Here is a 19,021-nt window from a genome sequence, read left to right on the forward strand (position 1 = left end):
GCCTCACCTGTTCAGGGTTTCACCTGGAGAACCATTGCCTGTCCACCTTCCCGGGCCTGCAGAGCAGGAATGCCCACACAGCACTGTCTGTGCAACTCAGATCAACATGAGGGTCCTCCCAGCTTGGTGCAGCTTCCCAGCCAGGAAGGCCCTTCCACAGAGTGCCTAGCACCTGGGACGGTTCTGGGTTCTGCTAGCTTTTTCCTGGGCCAGAGGTGGCGGGGGGTGGGGGGTGGGCAGAAAGGAGCCAGTCATGGACCGTGCCCCATGGCATGGCTGAGTCAGCCCACAAAGAGGGTGTGGGGGAGAGGTGACCTCAAGCTAACCCTCAGCAACTTGGAGAAGGGGAGACTCGGGTGGGTGAGGGTGAGAGGGAGCAAAGAACAGCCAGCCAAAGGGAGAAGAAAGGTCCTAAGACTCCAGTGTTCCAGCTAGATCCAGCCCAATCAGCCTGGCAGCCAATTAGTCTGATTCAAAAAAAAAAAAAAAAAAAATCCCACATAGGGACAAACTGTAATCAAACACCTATTTATAAGGGTTTATTACGATCATTATTATTATTTTACTGAGAGGATCATTCTAAAGCCTGTCAGGTGAACGTATGCCTTCAGATCTTCATAAATGCAAATCACTCCTTCCCCCCGGGGTGGGCGGCCGTGAGCCGCAGCACGGCTGCCTTGGGACATGTTGTGGTGAGGCTTGGAGAGGGCCGACGGAGGAGCAGCTCCCTGCCACGGAGCATCTCTGCACAAGGCCCGCCAAGAGAGAGCTTAGCAACCACCCACTGCCCACCGCACTCCCTCCACCCCCTCAAAGGGCTGCTGGAGACAGGACTGGGTATGTACCCACTGCCCGTCTAGGTAAATAGAGCAACAGCCTTCTGAGCCCAGTTCTGTCCTTGGCTGTGCTGGCCTTTCTAGGCCGCAGCTTGCCAATCACCTGCCAGGGGTGAAATTCCATTCTCTGAGCTTCCCCATCTAACCTCACACTCAGCCCACTCCAAGGACTAGAGTACCTCTCCCCTTCTAGGAGACCTCAAGGCCCACAGCCAGGCCTGAGGCTCAATGGGGTACGTGTGTGTGCGCCCGGCATGTGTGTGTGTTGGTGGGAGGATAATGCCTAAATACAAGTCCTAAACCCCACTCCTCAGGCCTGGGGAGAAAAGGCGACAGGCCTGCCAAAAAGGTGACAACATGGTCTCTCCCAAGAGGAAACAACCAATTCCTTACCCATTCCTGGCTGGATCCAAGAATGTGGCTATTCTTGGAAGAAAGGACAAAGCATATCCCATCTCTGTGGGTTCCTGGGGGAAACCAGCTGTAATTTGGGAAGTTTCAGAACACGGATGCCACTAATCCTTCTAAGGCCATTAAGAGGTGGCAAGGCCAGTACTCCGGGGCCACACCCTGCCTGCTCTGCTCTGCGGAGGCCACTGCTCTCCCGCGAGGCTGCCTCCCTCCTCACTGGGGGCGGGGGGTGATCCCAGGGACAGGATTAGGTGGAGGGGGATCAGATGGAGCTTGGCTTCTGGAGGGCAGAGGTGCTGGGTCAGCTGGGGGAGGGTTAAGCAGCTGAGGGCAGCAAGCGAGTTGTGAGTGAGGAGAGGAACCTGGGGGGAGGAGAGGGGTGGGAGACAGGGAGGAGGGAGAGGGGGGCCGGGAGGGGGTGAGCTCTCCTTCTCTCTGCAATAAATCGGCTTAGCGGACGAGAGCCGAACAGCCCAGAAAGGATTAAAGAAAAGTCTGTATAATACAGCGGAGAGCGCGGCAAGGGGAGGGCGGGGAGGGCGGGGGGCGGGGAGAGGGGGAGGGACAGAGGGAGGGCGCGGGGAGGGGGGCGCTCGCGCCGCCGAGAGAGGCGAGCGCGAGGCAGAGAGCGCGATTCGGCTGCAAACTCCGGCGCTGCAGCCGATCCGACTCCGCGCCGCGGTGGGCGCCGCGCGCAGCCGGGGAGCCGGAGAGCCGGGAGCCGCGGCGCGCGGAGGACGCCCCCAGCGCGAGGGTCGCGGCGCCCCGCAGAGCCCGAGCCGAGTCGAGCCCGGCGCCCGGGCGGCCCGGCTGCGGCGGCATGGGGGCGCCCCCGCGGCGCCCCGCGCTGCCAGCCACCGTCTCGGCCGGCGGCCGGAGGCAGGAGCGCGCCTGAGCCCATGGCGAGGGGACCCGCCGCCCCCGCTGCCTCTGCCACCGCCGCCGCCCCGCCACAGCCGCCAGCTCCCGGGCACCATGCAAGCCGGCCCGAGCCTCCGTGGCTGCGTGTGCCTGCTGCTCGCCGCGATCCTGGACCTGGCGCGCGGTGAGTGCGCGGGCGCCCGGCCGGAGCCCCGGAGAGGGACGCTCGCGGGGGCGGACCGCGGGGAAGGTCGCGGGCCGGGGTCGCTCCGGAGAGGCTCTGGGTCCGACCACCGGTCCTGGCGTGGGGGCATGTGGAGCTGGTCGGCTTGGCGAGGAGGGAGGATGCCTCCTTTGGAGAGAGCACTCGTGGGTCTGTGCCAGGGTGTGTGTGTGTGTGTGTGTGTACGAGCGTGTGTCTTTGTTGCGTCTATGTCTGAGGGTGTCCGGGAAGGAGCTGTGTGGAGAGGGTGCGGAAGTGTATTTAGAGATGTGAGTGTGTGTGATGGTGTGTGAGTGAGCGAGTGTCTGGAGGGGTGTTTGAGTGTCGATGTCAGTTACACGGAGGTGTGTGTGTGAGAAAGAGTGAGTGTTTGGGGCTGTGAGCGGGTGCCAGCTTCTCGGTGAGGATATGAAGTGTGTGAGTTTGTGTCATTGTATGTGTGAGCGTGTTAAAGGGTGGTGAGTATGTGAGGTGTGGCTTTTCACGCATGTCCCAAGTGTGCGGGTCTCTCTAGGGGTGTGTGACAGCTGATGACAGTATTTGGGGGGTGGGGAGCATGTAACACAGGAGGAGAGAGTGTGACACTTGGGCAGGAGTGTGTGCATCTAGGATGTGTGAAGGTACAGGCACATGGGGGTTGTGTTGCTTCGTGGGCCGGCAGTGTGTGTGTATGCGATGGAGCGTGTGGTTCTAGTGTGGAGGGAGGTATGGAGGCGTGCAGGGGCTGAGGAGGTGTGAGCAGCAGTCTATGTGTGTCCCGCATGGACTTGGTCCCAGGCGCGGCTTAGCCGGCTGGAAGGGGGTTGAAGCTGAGCGGGGTCCACAGAGCGACCGACCGGTGGCTCCGCAGCTCCAGGGTCCGGGGTTCACAGCCGCTTCGGTGCCTCCCGCCGGGCGCCGCCGCCTGGTGGGTCTTAAAGGATGCCAGAGCCGAACCTGGCGACCCCGGCACCTTTCGGGCAGGGCAGTGAGCCGACGCTTTGGCTACGAGCCTGGCGGGAGGGAGGCAGGACCAGCGAAGAGCCGCGGGCGCGGAGACTAGAGGGTCCGTGTCCTCGATTCCCCCCTAAACCTAGTGCCAAACCTGGGTGCCCAGAACCAGCCCGACTGGAGTCACAGCCTGGTTTCACCGCGGAGGGAGAGGGAGACGCGGGGGTGCCAAAAAGTAGCCATTGTGACCGTAGCCCAACAGCGAGATGGAGGGGGGGTCAACTCTGTCCTCTGCCATATGTCTTGCCCTACCGGGAGCCTAGCGAGGTTCTGAGACTGCCTGCCAGGAAGGGGTGCCCTCCTAAAATAACCCCACCGCCTTCTACCCCGAGGTCCTTGGAGAGTGCTGGGGTCTGCGGATGGGAGAAGCTGCAGAATTTGGGTCTGAATGGTGGTCCAGCTGGCAGGGAGGGGGAGGGATTGGTGTGGCCCAGAAGGAACGCAAGCCCTGTACTTTGTCCCCCTACCCTTGGAGCAAGAGACTTTCCAAAGTGGATTAAAATCTCCCCCCGACTTTGGGGTGAGGGCTCCCTCCCTTGGATGCCTCTAGAGGGAAAGGTTATATGGGAGGGTAGGGGGGCAGGTCCGGTTCCAGCGCTACCGAGAGGGCACTGGGCTTTGTTGAAAACCACTGGAGCCCTCACCTGGACATTGCAGGGAGCGGGGGTTGGAGGTTGGAGGCAGGAAGGGAGCATCCCTTCCCCCGGAATGCGCAGAACAGAGAGACGCGGCAGGTGTGGGGACGGCGACTGATGGGAAAGGCTTTGGTGGGAAACCCCGCTCCGTCAAGACCCCACCCTGCAAGCTCTCCCCAGAACCCGCGAGCAGCGTTCTCCGGGCTGCCGAACTGCGGAGAGCCGACCCGGCGTCCCGGCGCCTCCGCTCCCCTCGCCCGCCTCTGCAGGCTGCGGGAGGCGGGGGCTCGGGCGCTGGAGGAGAGCGCATCTGGGTCGGGGAAGCCGGCGTGGCCTTTGAGCTCCGCTGCTCAGGGTGAAGGAAGAGCGCCGACCGGGATCGCGGACAGGAAACTTTCCGAGCCTGGGGCGCGGGCGGGGGTCCCGGGCCACCAGGGAACCCTCTCTTCTCCGCAGAGGAGACGAGCGTGCACGAGGGTGGGGTCCGTCGTTCCCGATTCTAAGTCAGCGCCCACGAGGGGGCGGGGGTACGAGAAGAGTCCGTGCGAGATGCAAGAGGCCGGCTTGCCGGAGGAGGGCGCCCTTCCTGGATGTGACGAGAGCCGTGCACCTGGCAGTTGGTTTTGCCGGGCCATCTGCCAGGGGCTGCCTCGGAGGCGGGGAGAGCAGAATCCAGGGCAAGCGTTCAGAAACATGCCTGCCCAGTGGGGGACGATGGCGGTCACTCCTAGGCAGGGGCATGGCCGGTGCGCCCTCGCCTAGTCTCTCCCTATGGGTCGCAGGGCAAAGGGGCTCAACTTTGGAGAGGTGTGTCTGCGAATTGGGAGGAGAAAGGAGTCCGCTGCATACAGGACTGGCTGGGCCGGAAGTCCTGCCCCTGGCTTCCCACTCCCCAGTATCTGATTCTCCAGGGGGGAGACTCACATTTCTCTGGTCTCCCAGAGCACCCAGCAGCGCCCTGTGCTTACCTGGCCCGGGCGCTTCTGGGGAGGAGGTCCTGCACCTGTGCCTGTGTAGTGGTGGGGGACAGAGGGGGCACCGGGGATTGGGAGGGGAGGGGGAGGGGGAAGAGGGTGGTTCCTGGACCTGCCTCTTTCGCCCTGGGAAATTCTCCTCGAAGAGTAGTGGGTGGGCAGGCCCAAGTCAGGGCGAGTAAAGGCCCCAGCCAGAAGCCCCCCAGTTCTCTCTTCGCAGCCGCGTGTCAGCAGGCGGGTGGGATGACGGGGCTGGCTCGGCTGGGCCGAGGCCGCCGCAGGACTGAGACTGCGGGGGCTGTGCGCGCGCGAGCTGGCGTGACGACTTTATACATTCATCCCGTTCCCCACCCCCATCCCGCGCCTGGACACAGCACGGTTCCGCTCAGCCCCGGGCAGGCAATTTAAGAGCCCTGCCCAGTGCGGGCTGCTCCGCCCCTGCTCCCCCAGCCGCCCCGCCCACGCCTGGCCCCACCCCCAGCCGTAGACTCCACCCCCTTCCCATCCCAGATGCAAACCGGAGTTTTTCTGACTGGTTGAACTAGTTTTTGCTTTTCAAGTGCAGAAAATGTTAGAACTGGAGGCAACCTCCGAAATCACTTAGTTCAGTGGTTCTGAAACTTCTGTTTTTTAGTAAGAGAAACCGTTTGGAGTGGGAACTGATTATCACCCTTTCCCTAATGCCTTGGGAAAGATGGTAGGCACAAAAGAAGAGCGGTGCTGGTCAATGCGGGGTCCTTCCACACAAGTCTCCTTCGACAATCTAAGAATCTAAGATTGCTCCTTTCGTAACACCACAGCTGGATATTCGTTTCCTGAAGAGCCACGATTATGTGGATCAGCTGCAGTGTGTCAAGCTCACGCTAGCCGCTTCACAGCCCTCTTGTACACTGCAAGATGGGTTTCAGCTCCTCTTGTCACAGATTAGGAGACTGAGGCTCAGAGCTTTAAGATTTGTTAATGACAGGAGTACAGGCTCCTTCCAGCTCCTGCCCGGTCTAGCCCCCGGCTCTCTCTTTCCTTTCCGTCTTCCCTCTCTCCGGCTGCAGAGACTTCCTTGGGTAGGGCATCTGGGCCGGGGGGGGGGCAAGGTACCAATGATGCCTTAGACTGGCCTGGCTACCCTGACTTTTCAGAACACCTGTCACACACACACTTGAACCTCACTACAGTTGGGGGGAGGGGGGAGGGGAAGGAGTTGGAGGACTTTAAGTGACTCGCTCAGGTGTCTGGGTTACAGTAGTCAGGACTCCAAAGGCAGAGGCCCAACGAAGAGGAGGCTGGTTAGTTTTGTGAACTGGGTGTCCTAGGATCCACGCAGGTGTCTAACCTGGCTTACCACCCTGCCCACCTCTGCTGCATCCCTAGGCCACTTGAAATTCATGTATGCATGAATTTATGCAAACACCCAACAAGTGTTTATTGTATACTGCCTATGTGCCAGGCGCAGTGCTAAGCATTGGGAACATGGCCCTGAACATGAGAAGGGAGTCCCTGCCTTTATGGTGCTTACAGCTTAGTGGAAAATTGATTCCTCACTTAGAGGGAGGAAGTGGCTATATCTCTGACATTAATTGAACTCTCACTCTATGCCAAGCATTGTGCCATGTGCTCATTGTTCTTGACTCATTTAATCCTTACAACCACTCTGAGAGGTAAAATTAGCCCTATTTTTCAGAAAAGGAAACTGAGGTTCAGAGAGGTTAAGTGACTTGTCTACGGCCACCCAGTCAGTAAGTGGCGAGCAGAGATTCAGACCCAGAACTGTCTGACTCTTTCCCTCTGTGCTCTGCTGTCTCCTAGTGAGGATGGACCTCGGTCATGTCCTCGGCTCCAGCCACATGGACGGTTGCAGTGTATCCAATCCCCTGTCTAGATGTTTTACTCCTTCCCAAACCCTATTTGAGATAGAATTATCCTGTGTGTCCATCTGCACAGATGGGAGAGGAGGTGTCACTGTCTCGTCGTCACCGAGAGAATGAATGGGCATCTGTTGTGGGCAGGGCACATCTGAAAAGAGAAAGACCTACAGCAGTGACCCTCATCACAGTGGGGTAACAAGTTGGGCATGTTCCTGAAAAGATGAACGATAATCCAGGTGGAAATCTGTGGATACCTGCTAGATACCAAGTGAATTGATGTCCCTTTCAGGAAGTTCTTGGGGGAAGAGTGGTTACTTGGGGTATTAAGGAAATGCTTCAGAGGGGACGGAGAACTTGAGCTAGACCTTGAAGTAAAGAGAGGACGTTAATAAGCTGAGGGCTAGGGAGGGAAATGCTCTCTGCATGAGCAAAGAGCTGGAGGCAGGACTGTGCATGGTGGGACCAGCTCAACTTAGACCTCTCCCTAGAGTCTAGTTGAGGCCTGGGAGAAGGACGTGTCCTATTACTGATAGCCACCGTGTATTGCACACTGGTAGATGTTCTTTATGCGTTAAATGCTCTCCACAGTCTATGAGGCAGTGTCATTAGCCGTGTTTTCCAGATGAGGATGAGAGGCCCAGGATCTTTCTCTCTCTCTTCCTCCCTTCTTTTCTTTTCTTTCTTAAATAATAAACGAGGCTCAGGATCTTTCTTAAGTGGAAGAACTGGGAGTTTCAAACCCAGGTTCAACCCAGAGACATTTCTGCTCCCGGAGGAGAGGAGAAACTGTTTATTTTTTCATCACTGGAAGGAGGAATGCAGCAGCTCTCCCATTTGCGAGAGGATGCAGAGCCTTCCATTTTAAATGGTACATGTCAGTGGTGGTGAAATGGATGATATCACTTCCTAAGAGGTGTCTGTCTTCAGGATGCAGTTCATGGGAAGGAACCAGGGGATGCGATCCTGGAACCCACCTTTACATTTTCAGTGGGGTCCAGTAGCAAAGGAAGCCCATGATCACCAAGACCTACTGGCCAAGATTCCATAGATGGAGCAAATAGATACCACGTGCATGGAGCTGGAGGTGTACCGAGAAGCAGCCCAAAGGAACAGAAAATGACATTGTGACACCCAGGAAGGGAATCTGGAGTTTGTCTTGTTTGCTAGCCATTCCTACATCTCTTGGCAACACACCAGATTTGCTTTGGGGAATTATGTACCCTCTCCAATTGCACGCCATCTTGGTAGGTGGCACAATCAGGTAAGGGACCCCCACGATGAGCCCGTCAGACACACTCTCCCTGGAATTTGAATATGGAGCAGAGGAAGACTGAGAACCACTGGAAAGTCCCCCTTGCCAGTGGGGGCCCCCAAGGAACTGTACTTTGCTGGTTTCCTGAGACTGGTAATGATGGGGCCTACCTTGCAGGGTGCTGACTGGATGGAACGAGTCATTACATGCAACACTCTTAGCTCAGCCCTGTGGGCTCTGATGGTTGTTACCAGGATTAACCGTGGTTACACCAGACCTGCTCCAGCTCAAGTGGTGGGTCCTCCCGACACTGGGGGCTTCAGATTGACCTTGCGTTCCATAAACTTCCTCATAAGGTCCCACCAGTTACTTTTTTTTTTGGCTTGAGTTGTCCAGAGTCAATTTGTGCCGCTTGCAAGAAAAGGACCCCACTTGCTCCCCTCCCTAGGCGTGATGAGCCTCAGAGTTGCAGGCTGGCCACTCTTGGTAACACCTGGAGGATGGGTCATGTCCTTGCTCCCTGTCTTTCCCTGGAGGCCCAAGACGTCCCCCGCCCCATATTGAGTGCAGTCCAAGATCCAAGTTGTTTCTCCCCGAGAAAAGCGGGGATGGAGCCGGTCTCACCGTGAACCTCCCATCCCCAACCCTACTAGACTAGAAGCTCCATGAAGTCAGGGGCCCCATCCGTTCCTGCTCGCTCTTGAATCTTCCCCACAGAGCACATAGCGGGTGCTCAATAGAGGTTGGTTGTTTGGATGAATGAGCCACCTTTGGCCTTTAGACATGTGCATCCTGGTTTAGAAGAGGGCTGGGTACATGTCTTTCTACAGAAAAGTGAATGAAAAGCCTTACAGTGTGTGGATTTTAGGCTGGCTTCACAGGTGAGCTGCCTATTAGCAAAGTTCTGCTCCTGGAAGTACATCTGTCTTTCTGGAGGCTCTCAGATACTCAAAGTGGTAGAGACTGTGACTCCAGACATCCAACTCTCTACCTGCTGGGACTACTCGACAGTTGACAAAATGCTTCTATACCTATCGCTCCATTGAGTCCTCACATCAGACGTGAAGGTGGTTATCTTGTACCCATTGAAGACACCAGGGAGACTGAGGCTTTGGGAGATGAAAAGATGGTGGTAGGAGGTGGCTGGACCGGAATCTGGGTTTGGCTGCAAGCCCAGCCTTCCTTCCCTCCCCTCCCCATTGCGATGCTTCAGTCAGCCCACGGGGATCCGAAATGAGACAGGCCAGCTCCCCGTGAGCTCACAGGCCAGTAAACTTTGACCAAAAAGTATGCACTGTGAGCTGGGTGCTGTCGTAGCCACTTTGTCGATGTGACCTCCTCTATCCTCCACTGCCGTCCAGATGGGTGTTATATCCCCAGTCCCCAGGCGAGGATGCAGATGTGCCCGTGGTCACAGCCTGGAGACCAGAGCCCGCCATCTCTCTGCCCCACAGACTCGGCCTGCTCAGCGGTTTCTGGGCCTAGCTTCACCTCCCCCCTCCTCCCCCACTTCTGCCCTTTCTTGGCTCCAAGAGCAGACATCTGCCCTCAGCCAGCACAGCACTTGACTCCCCGTAAACCTCCCTCCAAGTCTCTACTTGCCACTTCTCGCCCTCCACACTCCCCCACCCCACCCCTGCTGACCCAGGTGTCCCCAGGAGTGCTGGCAGCGGCACTTTGGGCAACCCTGTTGAAACGGCCCTCCTCTGGGGCTGGAGGTGCTCATGGGTTGGATTCCTTACTGGACAGAGAGCTCTTGAAGGCGGGATCCCTGCACCCCCAGCCCTGGCGTGGGGCCCGGCTCTGAGCAAATCCTCAAGGTGTGTTTGTTGAATGAATGATGTCTCCCCTGAGCCTGAGGTTCGGTCCAGACTCTAGGCCAGGGCCTGTTTCCTGGCCCAGCTCGGTCACCTCTGGAAGTCCTTTCCAGTGTGAGGATGTGTTCGTTGTCCAGCTCTGCCCACCCTCACTCACACTGGCATCACGACTGGCATCTGGGGAATGAGCCAACAGGAGAAGGTGGGGGAAGACCAAATGGCTTCCTGTTCTCTCTGGGTTCTCCTGGGGGGGACGCTGTCCTTTATTGGTGATGGGTGGGGGGTTTGGGGAAGAAGGAAGGAAGGAAAAAACACACACTGAGCAGCTACCATGTGCCGAGCCCCGTGGCAGCCGTGTTCACACATAAAGTCATGTTAAATCCTCCCAGAGACTCCCATTTGGGAGCCAGTATTCTCCCCATTTTCCAGATGTGGAATGAGGCTTAGAAAGGTGGTGTGATTTGCCTAAGGACCCACTGCTGGCGTGGGGGGCAGAGCTGGATTTGCAGCCGGGCGTTGATTGCACATCTCTTTCCAACTCTGTGTTTATAGCTTGAAATTGACCACAGCAGGAGCATTTACACCACAGAAATCAGCAAACACTACAGATCAGGGCTCCCCTCACCCCAGAACTGGTTGTTGCCCTCACCAGCACACCACTGGGCATGCCCCTCCTTCCTCAATCACTGTCTCTGTGGAGCAGCCACCTGGTGTTAATGTACTTTGGTTCCCATCTGAATTGGGTTCGAATCCCAGCAGGGCCGCTTCCTAGCAGAGTGTCCTTGGGCAAGTCACTACCTCTCTGAGTCGTGGTTTCCTTGCCTTTTGAAAATGGAGGGTGTTGTGGGGATAAATAAGATAATGCATGAATGCCGCTGGCATGTCATTGGCCCTCAGTCATTGGCTTTCTCTTCCTCCTGACCGCCAGGGTGGGCTCAGCCGGCCATGGCGTCTCTCGGAAATGCAGAGTGGGCTCATGCTTTCTGCTCCCTCCCCTGGAAGCTGACCCCCCCCCCGTCAGGGGGTCCAGTCACTGCCATTAATTGAGCAGCTGCCCCAGCCTCATTCTGGGCTTGCAGAGAGCCCCCCTCAAGGAGTTTTGGGGTGTTGGCAGCCCCACACGGCATGAACGCATTTGAGAACCATGAAAGATCATATATAATAAATGGCCTGTACAGGGCCACCGAGGATAAATCCCTGGGGATTAAAGGGAGCGGCCCAGGAAGGCTCTGAGGGATTGAAATGATCTTGATCTTGACAGGTAAGGAGGGAACCCCAGGCAGGGAGAACAGCACGTGCAAAGGCCTGGAGGAGGGACTCTGAATGCTGCCTGATGTGTGAGGGCTGGGAGGCAGGGAGGCAGCTGGCCTCACTTGAGTATAAGGTGCTCGTTGAGAAGCTGGGCATGAGGTTGGAGTTGTTGCGGAGGCCTGCGGGCCAGGGCGAGGGGTCTGGGTATGAGCCCGGGGGCCGTGGGGAGCAGTTGAAGAGAGACGAGTGAGTTCCCAGAGCAATGTTCTGGGAAGATTAATTTGGCTTTTCTGGGCCACCTGAAGCTGGAAACTCCTTGGAACCTCCATTGGGTTATAAATGATTGCTCTGGGATGCCCAAGGAGACAATGGCCTCAGGAAGAAATGCCATCACTTGGAGACTGCCCGCCTCTCCTGGAGTGTCCAGACCTGGCAAGGAGGGAAAACCAGGCCCCTGCCAAGGCCCTGCCAAGATGGCACGGCCTGGAATGGGGCTGCTCCAGCCAGAGCATATCCCTTGGGCCTGAACCAAGAGTGATGGGAATAGCTTCTCCTGTGGAGAAGCTTCTAGTTCCTCAGGGGGCATGGGCTCTGGGGTCTGACCAGGGTTCAGATCCCATCTCCACCAGTTATCCAGCACGTGAACTCAGGTAAACTCTTCATTGCTTTCAGCCTCGATTTCTCAAACTGAACGTGCAGCTCATCATGGTGGTCTCGTGGGGTGGGGGCTACTGGGAAGGGTAAGCTACACAAATGAGGAGTCCGCCTGTGTGGTGCCTGGCACACAGTAGGTGTGTGACAAGTGGATCCTGCTGCTATAGTGATGCTTGGCTTCCTGCCATGTGGTGGAAACCCCTATGTGAAGGGGAAGAAGTGTTTATGAGTCCCGATGCCCGGGAGGAGGGGGTACGCTGTAGGTTTCCCCACATGGAGCACTAAATGAGTCTTCAGGCTTGGAATTTCAGAGCGTCAGAGCAGGAAGGGAGCTGAGCAGTTATCTGCACGATCTCCTTCCCCCCATTTTGAAGCTGAGAACACTGAGGCCGGAGAGAGGACCGACTCTTCTGTGGGTGCACACACTGTGCATGACGTGGGGGGCAGGCCTTCTCCCTCGAGGTCCTGGGGGCCATCCCAGGGCGCAGTCAGGCAGACCCACCATCCTGAGAGCCTTGCGCGGGGGAGCATCAGGGTCCCCCAGACTTGGATGGGGGTCTTGGCAGCCCTCCAGTGGGGAGCGACCCCCCAGACTCATAAATCACAGGAGCAGCTTGGGAGTCGCCAGGGAGAGGAGCAGCTGAGCCATTGGGTTTTTTTGTCCCTTTGCCAAGCTGTTCCCTTGCCCTTTTGTTTCTTTCTGCAGAGGCACTCGCCCCCCTCCGATGGGGTTGTTTGTCACCAGTCGTTGGCGCCTCCATTATCTCCCCAGCACCACCTCTTCCTCCTCTCTCCCTAACGCTGCCCCAGAGGAAGGCGTCCATCACGGGATGCCCTGGCACCGGGCTGGGCTGGGCGGGAGGAGGGGGCATCGCGGGGCAAGGATGCGCTGGCAGGGTGACGGCAGAGGCTGGCGCGGCTGGAGGGTGGATGGCATCCACGTCCAGAGCTGGTGCTCACTGCCTGAGGGTGCACGTTTTTGTCAAATGGGTATTCAGGCCACACAATAACCCAAGGCCAGTGCCTGGTTCTGCAGAAGTGGGTGATAAGTTTCTAATTGTCACCCGGCACCTAATGTCCCCAGCAGGGCGGAGGGAGTGAGGTGGGGGCGGCAAAGGCACCCACATCACAAAGACTTCTTTGTTCTCTTGAGCAGCAGAGAAGTGAGCCGAGCTCAAGTTCGGCTTGGAGAGGAAGAGGCATCATCAGAAGGCGAATTCTAAGACCTATCACTGACTGAGGAGCCTGCTGGGAGGGGAAAGGCAAGCCGCAGGGGGAGGGATACCAGTTACCTAATGGGGAAAATTGAGTGCTTCCCAGGGCAGTCTGAATCCCAGAGAGAGCAATTTCTTGTTGCAGGAAGCAGTATGGTTCATTCATTCATTCATTCTTTCATTCACTGCCTCATTCATTGGTGCAGCGAATATTAATTGATTGCTTCCTGGGGGTCAGGCACCATGCTGTTCTAGACATCCAGAGAAGAATGAATAGGCAAGTTCTTGCTCTCATGGGGCTTACAGCCCAGGGCTGGGCTGTTCAATACATGGCCATGTGTGACGACTGACATTTACGTGAAAACTAAGCACAGTGGCTTGGCTTTCATTTAACCGAATTAAACAAAACCCAGCTCTTCAGGAGTACCAGCCACATTTCAAGTGCTTAGTAGCCACACGTGGCTCGTGGCTCCTGCGTGGGTAGCACAGGTGTAGAGAAGACATGTCCATCATTGCAACAAGTTCTGTTGGACAGCGCGGGTCTAGGGCGGTGCTCCTCTTTGGGTGGGGCCTGCCCATTGGCAATAAATAACCAGGGAGATCACGGAGAGGGAGAGTCTTTCCTGTTCCTTTCTCATCCTGCCCTTCTAGTCGTGCCAAGGAGAAAGCCTCAGGCTGATGAAATCATGTCTATAATGCCCACCATTTCTTGCTAATCTCCGTTTCCAACATACATAGGTCTGGGGCGACAGGCCTTCAGTGAGCTGGAGGGAGCAAGACTTTCACTAACAGTGTTCTGTTTTCATTGTAACTCTTTTTCAATCGCCCTCTGTTTAAGGCAAGTGAGACTGGTTTGCCATTTGGGGCGGTGATTTAAATTCTCTCTCTCTTTTTAAAGTGGCTTATTTAAGTAAAAAATGAGTCGAGTTAAAGAAAAATGTTAAGTAGAGAGCGGAGCAGGTGGCACGCGGATATGGCCAATCTGGGAAGGTGGCGGGTGTGAATGTCTACGGCTGAGAAACCCCAGTTCAGATGGAATGACACGCGCCTTGGAGGCGGACGGAGTAGGGTTCCACTTTCGGTGCCGTCGTTTGTAAGCTCTGTGACTTGGGGACAAGTTACTTTGCTCTACATCAATCAGGTTCCGGCAGGAAATACCGAGCTCGGCTGGGGAGTCTGAGCAGGGCTTGTTAAAGGGACTATTTGCGCGGGGTGTGGGGAAGCCAGAGGGGATGGTGCAGCCCCTGGGGGCTAGGAACATGGGGAGCCGTTATCACCCATAGACTGGAAAGAGGGCTGTGGCCTTGGGTAGAGGAAGCAGCCAACTGCTGGGGACCTGGCAAGGAGCCGGAGGGAGAGACACCCCAACCTCACCCTCCTCCTGCCTTTAAGTCTCTTGCTGGTGCCGCCAGTTGATCAAACCCAAGTGGAAGCCCATATAGGTCGGCCTCCCAGTCACAGAGCAGGTGCAGAGAGGAGGAGAGAGAGCTGGGGAGCAAACGGCAGAGAGCTAGCACCATCCTGCTAAGTCTCAGTCTCCCCATCTGTACAGTGGGGATTGTGTTACTACCCAACGGAGTGGCTGTGATGATGAAATGGGACACTATGGGGTGCTAATAATCGATCACTGTTTATGTTAGTAACAACGGCAGTAATGAAATGGCTACTCTTGTGCCCAATCCTGTGCCTGAGGCTAGATTTTCCTGAGCCACAAAGTCGCCTATGAATATGGGGCTTTGGGAAGGTGGAATGGGCTTTTCAGGGGCACGTGACTCTGAAGGGAGAACATTGCAGTTTGCAGAGAGGAAACGCCTGCGCTCTCCACTGTTGCTATTGACCTTTGCGCTGTGTCGTCTCTGCTCCAGACTCCTCAATGTCCCTGCACCTCCCTTGCCCCCTGGTCCGTCTCACTGATTGATTACTACACCCCGGGGCACACGGATTCGTCATTCCCCAGTCTATTTTCCGCCCTATTTCCCACGAAGAGATTCTTTCTGCTTAGATCCATTTAGGTCATCTTTCCTGCCATCCCTGCTGGCTCCGACCATGTGCCGCCTGGGCCACATCAGTCATGAACCCGCGCAAAGCTCCCTCCCTTCTGAGTGGAGAGGCAGGTGCTCTTCAAGTCTCAGCTACTCTTTCTGGAGGCTCCTTGCCCCTTGCAGGTGGGGGAGAAGGAGGGTCCCAGTGAGGAAGTTAGCCCTTTGGACCACCCGATCTTTATCCCTCACCTGAAAGCTGAACGTGCCGATGCCACTTTCAGAGGGCTCGTCTCAGTGGAGTAGCCGGCGTTCGGGGAGTAGCTGGCTTCTAAAGGGAGCTGACCATTTCTTGGCAAAACTTCCACCAACAGCCCCCTCAGCTCCCAGCCTCTCAGTTGGCTGAGGTGGCTTCCCTCGCGCCCCTCTATTTTCCTCTGTCCGGCCCTTTTTTCCATCTACCTTGACTGTTCAAATTGACTTTGATGAGGACTAATTTTGCCAGTTGGAATTCATGAGACGCTTACACCGTGGGTACTTTGCTGAAATTGCTGTGACAAATACCAGAGGCAATTTCTTCTCTGGCTCATTCTCTAAAGTGCTCCGGGCAAGACAGAGCGCCCCTGCCTCCCGCCCACACGCCGTCCATGGACAGTGCCATCTTCCGCCAGCCCTGCTATCTGCCCTGCCCCGATGCAGAGAGGTCTCCACCCTGCCTCCTGGCTCAGTGGCAGTGTGACCCTCCGTGGGGGATCGATTGCTCACTGGGGATAAAGATGCCTTAGGAAAAACTCCACCAACAGTCCCCTTGGGTCTCAGATTCCAAGTTGGCAGAGGTGATGTTTCTTTATTCACCCCCCTTTCCGTCTACCTGACTGCTCAAATGACTTTAATGAGGACTCATTCTCCAGTTGAATAAGGGGCTGTGTTCTGCAGGCTGGTCCTCCCTCCGTGCTGGCTGCGGGGCCTCCATCTCAGCGCTGGGGTGCTAACTCTGGCTCCTTGGGCAGGGTCCTGGGTCCCAGGGGCAGCTTTTGTCACCCATGAGTCTCATCTCTCTGGGTGGTGGGAGTGCTCCCTTCTGGTCGGCCAACCTTCAGTCACCCCTTCACGACATTGGTCATATCTACATCCGTCCGTACTATTATTTACCTCATCATTTTCTTAAAGTCAAATTTAAATTGATTCCCTCTTTTTTGATTTGTTTTGTGCAAAGGTATAACGTAGAGGCTTGTTATACTGAGTGTATATATTTTTCTTAGTTCATATTAAAATAAACATGTGACTATTTGAATTTTTTAAGAAGCTTCTCCATACCACCTAGCATCATGCTGAGAGCCACACCAGTTTGGTAGAAAGGGCACCAGCCTCAGAGTTATGAGCCCCAGGATCTGATTTCAACTCTCCATTAACTTGCTGCATGACTCGCTTACCCCCCTCCTCTGAGCCTCGGGTCCGTAAAATGAGGGGTGAGTCTGCATGATCCAGTTCTAAGGTTCTTTGACGGGTAATAATATTGGGAAGGAGAGTCCCATCTATGTCCCAGATATTTCCTTTAAGGCATATTTGATGCTCCCAAATTCCCCCTTTGGGATGAAGCGCCCTGCCCCCAGTAGACCTTGCTGAAGGGCAGCCGTGTCAGTGACGAGGGACACGCCAGCAGCCGCTCATTTCCTCGGAGCACAGACTGGGCCTCATTTCCATTCCACTCAGCAGTCGTTCCCTGAGCACCTGCTCTGGGTCGGGCCCTGTGCTCGGGCTGGCGCCACAGGGACCAGCAAGACCCGGCGTCTGTCCTCAAGGAGTTCACAGTCTCCTGGGGCAGATAGGCAGGCAAACAAATAAATTACAGGGTAATATTGCAAATTCTAAAATTGAAAGAGCTACCAAGTCCTGGCAGGAATGCAGAAGAGGGAATAACGAATCTGCCTGAGGTGCTGGGGAAAGTCATTTATCACCAGAGAGGTTAAGCCACCTGCTCGGGGTTGCACAGCAGTGAGTGGCCAGGCTGAGTTTGAACCAGGATGTCTCAACTTGTAACGGCTTTCTATGCTCTTGGCATCTTGCTTCCCTGCCAGAGGCCCCTTCAACTTGGCCTTTTGTGTTCTAGGGCTTTCCAGACCGCCCGTCCTGACCCTTGGTGGCTCTCGGGGCGGGGTCTCCAGCAGCAGCCCGAGCTGGCCCTGGGCTCTGTGGCTGGGCCACTGTGGAAGGCCGCAGGCCTGGCCCCTCCCTGCCTCGGCAGTCACTGGGTGGCAGTTCGGTTCTGCTCTGCTGTCTCCGGCCTCGTTATTATTATTATTTCTTTCCAGCATGCTTCTAAAAGCTTCCTGCAGAGAGCACACAATCCGGCTCTTTAAAATTTAAAGGGTTTTACTTAAACAATGTTATTTCCCTCACAAAGGAGACGGAAGAGGCATTTGCGACGGTTATATTTAGTGCGGTGTGTGGATCTGAGCAGATGAGTGTGGGGTTTGGTGGGTGTGGGGGTGACCAGCGAGATCTGTCCATGGCGATGGGAAGGTCTGCAGCTGGTCTCCCTTCCCTCCCTTGCCCCAGAAAGCATGGCCTCAGAGGGGTCTTCTGGGAAGATCGCTGGGGTGCCACCTGAGGAGAACCACTAGGGAAACATGCAGCTAGATCAAAAGCCCCGTCCTCCTGCCACACAGGACCTCAGCACTGAAGACATGGTGCTCTTTGCTGCCCCAGGGCCTTTGCACATGCTGTTCCCTCTGCTGGAACCCACCTCCTTTTTTGGACTCAGTCCTGTTTATCATTCAGGTCTCACCTTAGACATCACTTCATCCACTCAATATTCATTCAGATATTTTCTGTGTACCTACTGTGTTCACAGCATATGGGGCACAGAGGTCATCTGTGACTCGTCTTCATGTCTCCTGTGCCTGGCGTGGTTCTGGTGCAGAGCAGGCATCAGGAAGTGTTTATGGAACTAATAAGAGCCTAAGTGGATGCTGTAGGATCTGGAGGAAGGATTGAGTTGCCCTCCCGTTGCTTAGAGCCTCCTTGGAGATTTGTATCAAAGACACTGTGAACTCCGAATGAGCCAATTAAGCCTGGCAGAGCTATACTTATTCAGGGAAGGAAGGGAGAATTCATTCCTTCCTTCTTTTGAACATCTACCCACCCACCCATCCATCCATCCATCCATCGTTCATCCATCCATCCATCCATCCATCTTCCATCCACCTACCCATCCATCCATCCATCCATCCATCCATCTATCATCTCTCCATCCATCCATCTATCCATTCATCAATTCATCCGTCTATCTCTTCGTCCTTCCATCCACCCATCCACCCACCCACCCACCCACCCATCCACCCATCCATCCATCCGACAAATTGGACATTTCCTACGTTGCAGGTAGTGTGCTGGGCACTAGATACGGTGGTGAATAGATGAAGATTAAGCCTGCCCTCCTGGAGCTCCCCTTCTAGAGTGTATGACTAGGCAGAGAGTACTCATGAACATATAGCAAAAGGATGGGAAGTGATAACCTCTGTGAAGAAGAAGAAGGCTTGGTAAGAGTGATGGCAAAGTGCAGAGATGCAGGGTCAGGGAGGGGCTCTATTTCTTGATCATCTTCTATGTCCGGGTCCTGGGGCTGCGCAGAGGCATAGTCGCTGCCCTCGATGAATGTGAGGATGGAGAAAGCCAGGATGCGTGTGGCAGTGACTAGGCGAGGTGCACCATCAGGGGGGCCTCCCGTGAGGTTCTGAGGGATGAGCTGGGCCTCAGACAATGGGAGGCTTTAGGCAGGATTCGGCCGAGTCATGGTTTTCAAACTATGCTCCTGGGAACCCTCGTTTCCCATGGAGGTACCCCCTGGCATCACTGAGAGGCCAGAATGTGGGTCAAAGTGATCGTTGCGGGGCCTTGTCCCCAAATCAAGCCGGGAGCCCTGCTTTGCCTGTTTTATAGACGGGGCTTCTACTTAAGCTCCACTCTGAGTAAAGGAATTTGAAAATGAGTGTTCTGGATGATGGGGAGGAAGTCTCGACCATCAGGGCTGGAGGAGGGTCTGGGGTTTTTCTGTTTAGG

The 19,021-nt window shown here is 55.9% G+C and overlaps 1 protein-coding gene across 1 annotated transcript in view; it reads left to right on the forward strand.

The window, feature by feature from the left end:
- Positions 1 to 2,222: 2,222 nt before the first annotated feature.
- IGSF21 (immunoglobin superfamily member 21) overlaps positions 2,223 to 19,021 on the forward strand; it is a 247,396-nt gene continuing 230,597 nt past the window's right edge. The window contains exon 1 of the mRNA XM_058552031.1: positions 2,223 to 2,292. Within this exon, the coding sequence (XP_058408014.1) occupies positions 2,223 to 2,292 (70 nt within the window). The remainder of the gene's footprint in view (positions 2,293 to 19,021) is intronic.

This window comes from Diceros bicornis, chromosome 13 (assembly GCF_020826845.1).
Source record: "Diceros bicornis minor isolate mBicDic1 chromosome 13, mDicBic1.mat.cur, whole genome shotgun sequence".
Lineage (NCBI taxonomy): Eukaryota > Metazoa > Chordata > Mammalia > Perissodactyla > Rhinocerotidae > Diceros > Diceros bicornis.